The following is a 12,899-nucleotide window of genomic DNA, read 5'->3' on the forward strand; positions in this document are numbered from 1 at the left end:
CCTCTCTCTTCCTCCCCCTCTCTCACTCTCTCTCTCTTCTCTCTCTCTCTCTCTCTCTCTCTCTCTCTCTCTCTCTCTTTATCTCTCTCTCTCTTTCTCTCTCCAAACTTGCTCATGTCGCACACATATACATGTATTATAGTTGTTCGTGCGTATGCGCGTCTTGTGTGCAGATCTGTTTCTTTTCCTTTACTACGGTAGCCTAATTCTCTGTTCCAAATAGATCGTTGTCCTTAAATATTTTCACAATATTACCGAAATAACATTAGTATAGCTAGATTGTAGTATTAGTAGAGTTTCGAGTCTTCTGTTTACTCTGTTTAATTAAGTAAACTTATGTTCTTGTACGTAGGCCAATGACAATTTGCAAGAAAGCGCCCAAACGCTTTATTTGTCTCTTTCATAGCGCCGTATGAACTCCTAATTTTGTATTGGATACTGGATGTTTACAACAAATATGGCCGATAACGGTGGAAATTCTTTACAACACACAAGCAGTGCTGTGTAGAACTATCTAGAACTCATCGGAGAAACCGTTTTCTTAGTAGCAGGTCGTTGTGTGAAGTACAATTATGGCAGAACAAAGTCAAGCAGCTCATGTTTTATTGTCTGTTGAGGCTGAAGCTTATGTTGAGCATCTTGAAGTGTTTGACTTGAAAGACATCGGCACACCAAGGTAAATTTTTCGTCAGAATTAAAAATGAAGAGTAGAAATCTACCGCGATACCTAGTCTGACCTAGATCTAGATCTAGATTGCTAGATCTAGATTAGATCTAGAATCTAGTCTAGATCTATACTTAAACAGCTAGAAGTGCACGTATAATCAAACTGGGAATTTAATTGAGAATATAAGTTTTTAATAAGATTCGAGGGGTAAATCCAGCATGGATATTTGGTTTTTATTTTGAGTATGGTCCGTTTGAGTTAGACTAGGAGGGAGCATATTATTATAAAATAACTGTGAACAGTGCAACTGTGTAATTTAGAGATCTAGATTTTTTAGATGTAGAAATCTAGTTCTAGATCTAGAATCTAGATCTAGATTAGTACAAAATCTAATCTAGCAGTAAGAGAAGAATATTTTTTTAACGCAAAAAACCCAGAGATAGACGGAAGCTCAAGGGTTAGTACAGAAGTAAAATCTACAATATAGAGCACCTTATTAATTCCAGCCACCCACTAGCTCTTAATTAAGAAAGAAGACAAAATATCTACAAAATAGGTGGCGAATGAGAATGACACAGAATGCTATTCTCCATGTATGTGGCGGTCCCATTTACCACTTCATGTCAAACTAAATAGCTGGTTTTAGTTCCTCTAAACTATGCTAGGGTACTGAAATGTTTCCTTTTTGCCTAGTAGCTTTCCTGTTGAAAAAAATGCTTTAGAGTAATGGCAATATGATATCATTCTGATTTTTACACAAACTATAAATGCTGAATTGTTTTCCTACTTTTTACTCCATTTTTAAGGATTAACACTCAATCAAACAACAGTTTTCACTTCCTTCAAGATAATGCGGTATAAGAAGGTGCAAGTACACTCATGATGGACAACTTTGTTGGCATTGTTTTGTGTCAGAAACGGTTCCGAATTCTTTAAGTCGAAAGTTTGATTAAAAAGTACGGGAAGAGGAGAATTTTATCAATTGAATTGCTTTAGTGCAAATTCTTAAAGAATTAAATTTTTTTCTCTGCAGATGGCACCAGCAACATGAAAACTTGGAAAAATTGAACATGCAGGCTGTAGTTAATGCTGCAGCTAAAGAGGATGAGTTTGTAAAGGAATTCTTTATTTCGTATGGCAAGGTAAGTCAATTAACTAGCTTTTATGTAGCTGTTGAATGTTGTGCAACATATTTGGGTTGCTGTTGTACTTAATATAGGTCTCTGATATAATGTTAAAAGTAACATATTATGTACTCTCTTCACAACTGAAAATATTCCAAATTCAAAATATTAAATTAGGCTTGTCTGATTTTATTTGTGGATACTTTTTAAACATTGACTGATTTTTTTTAATTTATTTTTTTTCAGATTGATATGCTTGTTCAGGATTTACTGTTGACAGAAATTTGGAAGCAAAATGTTTTCCCTGAACTTGTTGATATGGAGTTTCAGCCCAAAACCACCTTCCCAATTTATATGGTGGTGAGTACTAGTAATGACGTAATAGTTCACTCAATGTTCCTTGGGTTTTATGGTTATACTGTTTTGATGCTGGATTCCTTTTAGTACTGGATTTGCTCTTTTAGAATGATGTATATTTATTTGTTTTTCAGCTATTTTCATGTTCTTATTATCTTATGTTGACACTCATTTACTCTATCTTTGTTCATAAATATTTTATCAATGAATTTCTCCATAAGGCTGCAGAGAACAATTTCTTAATATAATAATGGACTGCCTTAAAAAAAAAACTTGTTATCATCTAGTGATGCTTCTTATAAAATTCTGAAAATGATATTATCTTTACTTGAAGTATAACTTTTGAGTCATTATGTTGCAAAGTATTGTTTTGTCAATGCAGCTTTACCATGAAGCTACAGTTGTCAATCTACTGGAGACCATGATGTTCTACAAAGAGACATGTGAAGTCGCAGAGGACTCAATCCTCGACCTTGTGGATTATTGCTATCGCAAACTGTGCTACCTGGCTGCCAAGTAAGATCCGTTTTTTTGTTTTGTTAGGGGTTTTTTGCATCACAGTCAAATAAGATCGTTGTCTTGTGATTTGACTAGGGAAGAAGCAGAATGGTTGTCATCCCTGAAATGAAGGATGTATGACTTTTCTTTGCTTGCTTAATTTAACATTGCCAACTGTGCTGAGAGTTTTTTCCATTTTCATTTCACTCACTAGGGCCTATTCTAGTGCCAGTTGCTTTGATTTTGTTCGGCATGATCTGAGCTTCCTTTGATTCATAGGCTTTTTATTATTACTCAATTCAAGTTCAAGTCATCAATTAACTTTTTAACTTAAACCAAATGAAGCTCAAATAAAGCCACAAGTTGATGAATCTGGAGTGCTACTAATTTTCATGATAGTTGAATGTCTCATGCTTATTCTTTGGCTTGTTTCACATATAAATGATTCAACTCATTCATGAAAAAATGTTCCCACACATTTGAGGATATCAATTGTTATATTCTAAGCTCACTATTATTATTATTATTATTTTATTATTATTATTATTATTATTATTATTATTATTATTATTATTATTATTATTATTATTTTTAGTTAAGCATTAGAGATATCATTTTTTTTCCTCAGAGGAAATGATGAGGATGATGAATTTTTACCAATGGGGCAGAGAGAAATTACCCAGTCAACCAATAATATGGACGTAAGTATAGCTTTCTTTGTCTGCCTCGTATAATGCTTTATTCTATTCTAAACTATTTATAAACTGAACCATTTTACAGAAAATGTACTTATGTTAAAACTATCTTTCTCTGCTGTTTTTTTTTACTTTCTTTCTATTTTGCTTTTTTTCTAAGGAGCTGGAAGAGCAGGACAAGAAACTACAATTTGAGATCAGCATCAAAGCTTTGACATTACTGCGTTATGTCACAGATCATTTTGATTGGTGAGTTGTCAAAATAGTAAACGATAGTATTTTGAAAATTTAATTTGAGGACAATTGTTATTCTTTTTTTAAAATAGGATGATAACCATTTTATTCGATTAAAAAGCGAAACATTTTGTTTATAGCACAAATAAAAAAATTTAATTTGCAAAAATTCTTAGAAATGAACTACTAACAGACGAGGAAGGGGAGCAAGGAGGTTTTTATAAGGGATTCTATAAGAACATATTCAGTCTGCAAATTGTCATTTTGCTCATATCTGTAGCCTATTCAATGTACCCTTGTTTAATAAAAATAATTGTATCTCTGTATGTTGTTGTGGTCATATTTTATTCAATGTAAGTGTAACACTGTTTTGTTTTGTTTTTTCTTATTTTAAACAGCCTTCCACTGAGTGTTATGACAAGAGTGCTCAATACTCATGACATTCCCATATTGCTGGTACAACTGGTAGAGTCCCCACCTTGGACAAGGAGAAAGGATGGTAAGCATCATTTCACACTAATGAATGCCTTGAATGAACTATGTCCTGCACTTGTTAAAACAGATTTATTTTTTGTAGAATAAAATCAACTTCAGAAAAAAAGAATTATTTTGCCACCAGTATCTCTACTTATTATATTTGTGAAAGTTCGTCACTTAGGCTGCCTAAAACTTCCGAACCACTTAACTTTCGAATTTGAAAAAATTAAGGGTGGTTCCGAATCATTTAAAGGGTGCATAGTTTTATTGAGGAGTCTGAAGTCACTGTAGTTTAATTTTCAGTTTTTCATTAGTTTCGTTTAGATTTAATCTTGGGAAAGTCCGTCTTCTTAGAAGCCATTGTGAACAAGTGAGGCTTCCGTTCACAAGTTTCCGTACTGTTTCCACAACGACTTGATGATCGACGATTATTTCAAGTACGTTCATCGAACGTATACCCAGCTAGTATTAAATATTTGCAAATTGAATTGTTTCTCAATACGTTTCAATTTGTGAAAAGAATTACAGTAGAATCAGCCTAAAATGAACTCTTTGGGACCAGAAGAAAGTGTTCACTTTATCCGAGGTTCAGTTTAACCATTTCGGTAGGGTGGAGGCCTAGAAACAGTAGCTACGCGCAGTGGTGGGTCTAGGGTGGAGGTGGGGTGGGGGAGACAACACAGCAGGTGAGCCTAGACTAGAGCTCTTTCTTTCTGACTGAGATTGCCATCGCCAACGCCAAGCTGGGATTGTCTTCTGATGCCTGAGGCAAAGAATTTTATTTTCACAGCATGGCGACAGTGACACAGTCGGTCCGTTCTTTGCTTTCGCTCTTTTTGGGCGTTCACTTTATCCGATTTCCTCATAAAACCGGTTCATTTTATCCACTATTTTTTTACTGAAACAAATAGCGTTTCAATCGGGACCACAGAATGTCGTTCACTTTAACTGATTGTTCAAATAAAGCGTGTTCACTTTAAGCGGACTCCACTGTATTTCATTTGATGTGAAATTATGTTTTATTTTGAGATTGAATATAATGACTGATCTGCCTCGTATACTGGTTGGCACAATGAAAATCTATAGCAGTCATTTGGAACCTGCCCTTTATAATTGTTTTTCTATTCAGGGAAAATATACAAGTTCATAGATGGCAAATGGCAAGAAGTCAGCTTTGAGGACAGTTTAAAGTTGACAAAGACAGAGGGACAGGTAAGAGTTCTTGTATCACTGTGTGGATGATGGGATTAATTTCTCTATTCAGATGATGAAAAATATAACATAAATATATATATTCTCTGTAACATTTTTAACTTCCTACCTCATAGAACAAAGTCATGGTTGATACTAATCAGTAACACTTTTAGATTAGACTATAATAAGGATTTTGAAACAATTACTAGTACAAAACATTGGATTAAAAAGGGAAGTGATCCTTACTTTTAATTTTGAACTTAAATTAATCAGTGGCCTAAACAAAAAGTGACAACTTCAATTACAAACATAATAATCTCTGGCTTCACACTGTGGATGTGTGGACAAATAAAAAAACTTGTATAACGTTGTTGAAGAATGTTATTCCACTTTTGAATGATGGCTTGTTCTAACTGAGCAAAGGTCTGAGGCTGATCTTGTCAGGAGCATACGACGTGATCAGTTATTTTTGGTAGTGACTACAGTACATGAAGTACCTTTTCATTTTTCAAGTGAAATGTTTAAAAATTTCAAAGTAATTATGACGCCTAGTTTATGAGTAAATAGCTTTAAGACTGTGTGAGATTATAAAATGGGGAAGAGTATTGGTACAATGAATCTTGTTTACTGACTTGCTTGCAGGTGAGATTTGTAAATATAACAAGACATTCGTTCTGCAGTGATGAAAACATGTATTCATATCCTTTATAGTTATAACTAAAATAAAAACCATCTAGAGCAAGATTGAGCTCTGAAACTGATTACTTCTGTTATGTTTTTAGCAAATAGAATTGATATGTGCTTTCATGCTTATTAAATTATAATTTTATATATTTTTAAATATATCCTTTTTAGATGAGTTCCTTTTTAAAGATTTCACATGCTAAGTTTAATCAATGGTTTAGAAATCGTCTTTATTCTAACTGGCAAAATAAAATTGGGTAAGCATTTCATTTCTTGTCAATAAACAATCAGCTGTAAATTTTGTTTAAACTTTCTTAACATGTGTAATGTTGCTTTTTTTCTTCAGGTTTGGCTTGCTCTCTTCCATCTCCTGATGGAACAGCAGTGTCAAGAGAAATATGACTTGAATAACTACAGGAAAAATACTATTATAAAGGTTTGTGAACCGCTGTTGGAAAAGAAAACAAAAATACACAAAAGAATACAGTGGAAAGAAGGCTGAGAGAAAGAAATATATGTACTGAGAGAAAATTTGGTTGGAAAATATTAGAACATAATTCTATATTATTTAATCAAACCATGAAAGCCACACTCCATCCCGTAGAGGGAATAATGGTGTAATTAACAATTTGCATACCATACTGTATTTAACCCTTCCATCACCTGCGAAATGTTCTATCTTGTATGAGTTAAAGAGAAACATTTTAATGGTTATTTAGTGCTGGGAAATTCAAAGTATTTCCATGCAGGAGGACAAAAGTACAAAAACCAGGTCCAACAGCACAGCTGTATTATTATTATATATTATATTTAAGATCAGAGGAACTTTTGTTTCAAATTCCAATACTGATTTTCACGCACCCTTTCATAGAGCAACCACCACTTTTCCATGATACTTTTCTTTCATTGATTCCATTGACTGCGAGGGGTTTCTGTGCATATGTCAAATTTGTAGCTCTATTCTGCTCATTTTAATTTTCAAAACTGGTTTGTATCACTCCAGCTCCGGTCGTATCTGACGGAGGTTCTCTTGGACCAGATGCCTGTATTGGGAGAGTTGCAACGGAATTTGGAGCATCTAGCCATCATGGATCCTCCTCCTGCCAAAAAAGATCTTGTTTTAGAACAGGTGAGATGCTGCATCATGAGGGAAACTTGTAAATTCTCCAGTTTTACGACTGATGAGATTTGTTTTAAACAAATGATGTTCATGGCTTGGTGCTCAGTTTCATGACCGATGAGATAAAAAATGAATGACATTGATCATGGTTTGATGTTTTTCATACGTTGGGAAACTAAAATTACTCTCTTTAAAAATGCATTTACTGTCTTATTGTCATTGATTTGAAATATGGTGCTGACAGATTTCAGATTGCCCATGGCTTTGCTGCTACTGTTGAGTTCAGTAAATTTACTTTATTGAGTGCCTATATATGATGTTTGCAGCATGTTTCTTTCATGTTGTTGTTGGTTTTAAGTGAACAGACCTCTGAATATGACAAGGAGCTATACTTTGTCTTTGTAAGGCTCGAAAGAGCCTTTGGCTAGTTTAACTGATAAAAACTGTGGCAAATACTTGAGCACTGCTCTAATCAGGGCCAGCTGTTTGACTATATCCATGCCATCTACACAAAAAGTATGGTCGCAATAAGAACATCTGAAGGCCTTATCAATTGGTTTGAAATCATATCATGTGTCAGGCAAGAGGCAAGGCTGTGCACTATCATTGCCTTTGTTATTTTTCATCCATACAAACATAATCAGACAAGAAGCCAGTTTGTAACTAGAAGCCTCCACCAAATTTCTTTTTGCTGATTACAAGAGTGTAAACTGAAGAAAATCCAGCGGTCACAGAGATTTTGGTTTAATAAAAGCGGACTACACTGTTTGTTCCTTTGCACACACTTTTCATGTGTATGATGTCTGTTTCTTTGATTACCCTGTCAAGTAAATCATTCCTCGCCCCGGCATTCAACACCTCTCAGCTGTTTATGATCGCTTTTCCATCATTCGTATTATATAAGCATGAAGTAATCATTGTGCAAAAGAAATTTTTTCCTATTAAACTTTGCATAATATCATCTAAAAATTGTCTTTTCGTTTTGTAGGTTCCTGAAATCAGAGAGAAACTTCTGAAGAAATACAATGGGAAATGGGAGAAAATTGCCAAGGTGCAATCGAAGAAAAATTTCAACCAGTCAGATGCTGCTATCAGGGAACAAGCTCAAAGGTAAGTGACAGCATAGATTATATCGACAATAACAGTCACAAACCGTGTGAGTCTAAAATTAGGTTAACTTTTATTTTTGTTTAAAAAGACTGCTTGGAAACCCTCTTGCATCATATCCTATACCTGTATTATACTGCAAATTTACAAAGTGAAAATTATGAAATATTACATGGGCAGAAAGCATGCAGCCATTTTCTAGCATGCTAGACACTCTCACAGTATTCTTTGAAAGTACCTTTGAATATACACACGGTTTGCAACTGTTACCCATTGCTATAGATGTTCTATACTGGGTGAAAATATAGCATTTTCTCATTCTGATATCCTTTCTGGGTATGGATATTCTCTTTCTTTTATCTTTCTTTATTTCTTTTCTGGCTCAGGGTTAGCCGAGTGTTGTTTTTTTCTTCAACCTAGGGAACGGCTGTGAACTGTGATGGGTTTTTTTAATCAGAGTAGAGTTTCCCTTCCCTGTCTGGTAACCACATGCTTGTTAAAGGTTGTCTTAATTGCTTATATATGGACAAGCTTATTTTTAGTTTTGATGCGAGATTCATTAGTTTTAGCAGCCTCGGCAGGTCAACTCTGTCAACTTGAAACTGTAACATTTTTTAGTAAGCACCCAAGGTCACCAAATTTTTTTCCTTTCTCTGAACATATATGGGAATGTGCGAATGTATCTGTTGTTGTGTTGTTATCGATTCAGCAACAGCTGGACTATTGCCCTTCTGTCCAATACCACGTAGTGATATGTGCAGGTCTACTGCAGTTGCTGTAATGTTCCGTAGAGAGTAATTGTCTCGACGGGAGAAGTGTAGCTCTGATGTCATTTAGGGCTGTGCACTGAAATAAGTGATGATATGCAGTCTCATATATATGCATAGTCTGTTGTGTATAAATGCATTTATTTGATGATGTATGACTTACAGACTATTGATGGCTCACAAGGATTTTCTGCCCTGGCCATGCAGGTGTTAGGGGAAATGAAAAAGCCGACAGATTGGCCAGTGAGGCCACCTCAGTTGACAATATGGTTCAACCAGATAGGGTCGAGATCCTGAAATGTCTCTCTCGCCAGCTGATTGAGGAGGAAGATAGGGAGCCAGTACTGCAGTGGAGAGGATGACGGTTTTGGGAATACAAAAAGGAAGCGGAAAATCTGGCATCCTTGCAGGAAAGAACAAAAGAAAGTTCAACCAGATGTGCACTGGCACAATCAGTGGAAGGACCCTTGGCAACATTTTGGAGAGAGCAACAGAGCATCAATGGACATGTCCGGAGTGCAGGGATGTTGCTTCCTGAAACAATGAACAATAAATGATGGCCAGTCAAAATGATCAGGGTTAAGTGGTAAAGCTTACATCAGTCTACACTCAACTTTTCAGATGGGCTTCAACATACAACTTTGACGTGTTGGAAGAACTTGTCTCCGAGCCTCCGAAGTGTGCAGTATGTGGTCAGCCTGCCAGTAAACGATGCTCACGCTGCCAGAACGAGTGGTATTGCAGAAGGTAAGAAACAACATATGATTTGTAAATGTATATAAAGAAACTCATTAAAAACTATTTACTATAAGGATTTTAGGGAGAAAAATAGAACAATTAAGTTTCTTTTGATTCTAACAAGCGCATATACCTTCTAGCACACACATAGCGATCACGCACACAGATCGAACAGATCCTCAGTACCTGAATTTTTCTTATATATGTATATTCTTTGTACCGATATTTAAAACACATAAATTTGTTATAACGAAAAGATTCCACGTCCCTCTGATTTTGTTATAATTGTTATTTACAAAAGCCATATAGGCCATCTAAATAAACCTATTAGTAATGATAATGAATTACAGTTATAAAGTGCGTGTCCACAATGATAAAGTTATATTTTGTAAGGATAAAGCTGGTTAATATATTTGGTCACCTGTGAGGTAATTCCTTTGAAAATCCACTCTGAAACACCAACACCTATCAACACGTGCCGCTTCTTCTAATCAGCTCTATGATTCAACTTTAAAAACTTGTTGTCAATTTGACAGGAGCGTGAAAACTAGAATCTAATACAGTTGAAACTGTCTAGGACAACCACCTATTGTTGAATAGAATAGTGGCCATAGATTGCCGTCTTACATACGTACAGTGTCTTTAGAATGTAAAAAAATACACAAGGGAGGAAATGGGAAGAGGTCGTTTGTACAGGTGATTGTCTTATACAGGTGGCTGTAAGACAAGAGCAGGTTTGATGAATTTAAAGATCTTGTCTTGTTGCAGATTTAGAAAATACTATCAGATATTTTGGGGTTTTTTTCAAATTCTCAAGGTGAATTGTACAAAAACACATGAGTATGTATATATACCGCATTCATCATGTAGGGTCACTACAAAAGTCTGTTTTTTATTGTCAGGGAATGCCAAGTTGGTCACTGGAAAAAGCACAAGCAGGCATGTGATTTGCTGTTCAATGCCATGGAGAAGATAAAACAACAAGAGGTTAAATCGTGATAGAATATCTAAAGAGCTGTAATTATGCATTGGTGTGAGTCTGTCATGATTGTGAATGTATCAGAGTTTAAATATATGAGAATGTATAATTGTTGAAATGTGAGTTGAGAGTCTAAAAAATCCTTTATTCATTGAGACCCAGACTGGGAGCAAGGCATCAAAAGTTTTCTATGAAACCTGATTAAAAATTGTCTCCCTTTTTGTCTCTGCAAACTGACATGTTGTCAAAGATGAAGACGGATCATTTCGTAATTTGAACAGAAAAACAGTTGTTGGACAGAGGCAACTTTTTTTCTTTTTTTTTTAGATATAAATCACATGTGACAAGTCCTTTTTCTTTGTTCTACACCCCGCGTTTGATCTTACAGGTAGTCAGCTGTTGGTTTTTCAACCAGCAGTGTAGCTGATTTTTACATAGCCATGTTTTTTTAAAATAGAACATATCAACTACTTAGTGCAAGACTTTGCCATATGCTATTTTGAAAAGTAATGTATGACCTAGTCTTACACTGAGCAGTCAAATCTTCTTTTATTTTTCAGGCTGCTCTACTATTATGTTTTATAAATTTTTTGACAGTTATTCTATTTAAAAGTACTGACCAGAAGGGGGATTTTTTGTTTTGCATGTTCGATTCCGGTGTAGGGAGAATTTTTATTGGATATCTCAATCTTTCTTCTGGGACATTAAGTTCTTACTAGATGATCAGAATTGTGTCGATGGTGAATGTAAAAGCACCTACATTAAAAAAAAATTTATTTTGAAATTTTCAGGTGCTCAGTCCATGTGACAATATTCATAGGCCTCAATTCACTACTTAACTGCGCAGATGCATTCATTTTCATAGAACAAGTACATATCTCGTTTTTGTTTCATAGAACATACACTGCTGTCGCTCTACTCTATGAATCACCTATAGTTTTGTAGGCGGCAGAAGATATAAGGAGACGTCTCCGGCGAGCACCCAGGAACTATTCAGAGACGCACTCCCGCACACTGATGCACTGCTTTGGGGGGTCAAACTGCATATTGTTTGCTGCAGATGACACATATAGCCTCTAAAACTGTCGCAAATCAATTATTTTCAAGAAAATTTCAAGCCTAACTACAGAATATCAAATATGGGTTAAAACAGGGCCCCTGTAACCCCCCAGATTTTTTAACTTGGTCTAGAGGCTCAAGCATTTTGATTGGTTTATCTCCGTTTGAGACATTTCCGGATAGATACTGCATTTGTGGGCTGATCATTTTGTGTACTTGCTTCTCTTATAGTGGGAATTTGTTATAATTGTATAATATTGTGTGCCCTCGGATCAGAATTATTATTGTAATGTGATCATTCCGTCCTTTTTCACTGCCGTGCGACTTGCTCATCTGACATATCATTCCATATCTTTTTTTTTTAAATCACCTATTTTTTTATTAAACATTTTCTAAAATCGACAGTTGCTTCATTTTGTTTTTTTATGATATATTAATTGATTGTATGTTATCTTAACCTCACCTCATCGTGGTTTTTTTTACTTTAGTCTTTTTCTTCTAATTCTCATGTTCTGTGTTGACTTTGAGTTTGACTGGCACTTTTGTTGTTCTTATACAGTATAATCCGGCATGGTTTGGGAAGTGGATTTTATGTCGATATATAAAAATGTCGATAAATGAAAAAATAAAGCCAAAGAGGAAAAAACAAGGGGAGGTCAACGGTAAACTGAGAATAAGATGGAGAAGGGGAGTGAGAGATCAGGAGTGGGGGTAGGGAGGTGATGCCCCGCGCGCGAGAAGCTCACGTCTGTGAGGCACTGTACTGTGCTTGAGACTACACTGTGTAGGCCCTACATGACCTAGTAAAGCCTGGTTTGTCGATATAGGCTACTTGGCGGGTATGCAGACTTAATGAAGAACTAATGTGTTCACCCTTAGCATGTTTTTTTTTTCCCCCCATTTATGTTCGTGGGCTTCGCTAGGTACCCAGGAAGCATGTCGATAAAGCAGAGTGGGCCGAAAAAAAGGTGATATAAGAGAAATTGTTTAGTGAAGATATTGAAAGAAAAAATTTGTAATTGGAAAATATGTCGATATGTCAAAATTTTTATAAATCGGATGTCGATATAAGTGGATTATATTATATTGTACGTGCAAAGGCTCTCTACTGTAGAGCTGACCATTGGTGGTATGGTATGGGTTAAAGCACCCATTACAACACAGTAGGAGGAGGAACCTATGGTTTAAGGGTGTTGCTA

The 12,899-nt window shown here is 35.5% G+C and overlaps 1 protein-coding gene across 1 annotated transcript; it reads left to right on the plus strand.

Moving 5' to 3' along the window:
• Positions 1 to 432: 432 nt before the first annotated feature.
• On the plus strand, positions 433 to 11,089 carry LOC101848000 (zinc finger MYND domain-containing protein 10). Its single transcript, XM_005110353.3, has 13 exons — positions 433 to 676; positions 1,701 to 1,809; positions 2,038 to 2,151; positions 2,531 to 2,664; positions 3,275 to 3,347; positions 3,502 to 3,590; positions 3,974 to 4,074; positions 5,182 to 5,264; positions 6,277 to 6,366; positions 6,934 to 7,059; positions 8,039 to 8,160; positions 9,546 to 9,671; positions 10,565 to 11,089. Exons 1-13 carry the CDS (start codon positions 573 to 575, stop codon positions 10,659 to 10,661), a joined length of 1,368 nt encoding a protein of 455 aa, XP_005110410.1. The 5' UTR covers positions 433 to 572; the 3' UTR covers positions 10,662 to 11,089.
• Positions 11,090 to 12,899: the final 1,810 nt, after the last annotated feature.

Source organism: Aplysia californica, unplaced genomic scaffold (assembly GCF_000002075.1).
Source record: "Aplysia californica isolate F4 #8 unplaced genomic scaffold, AplCal3.0 scaffold00879, whole genome shotgun sequence".
Taxonomy (NCBI): domain Eukaryota; kingdom Metazoa; phylum Mollusca; class Gastropoda; order Aplysiida; family Aplysiidae; genus Aplysia; species Aplysia californica.

Bases quoted from the DNA above. Each gene is read 5' to 3' on its own strand.
- LOC101848000 (XM_005110353.3), top strand. From the start codon at position 573: ATGGCAGAACAAAGTCAAGCAGCTCATGTTTTATTGTCTGTTGAGGCT. The intron at 1,810-2,037 runs GTAAGTCAATTA...ATTTTTTTTCAG, and splicing joins TCTTTATTTCGTATGGCAAG to ATTGATATGCTTGTTCAGGA. The intron at 4,075-5,181 runs GTAAGCATCATT...TTTTCTATTCAG, and splicing joins TTGGACAAGGAGAAAGGATG to GGAAAATATACAAGTTCATA.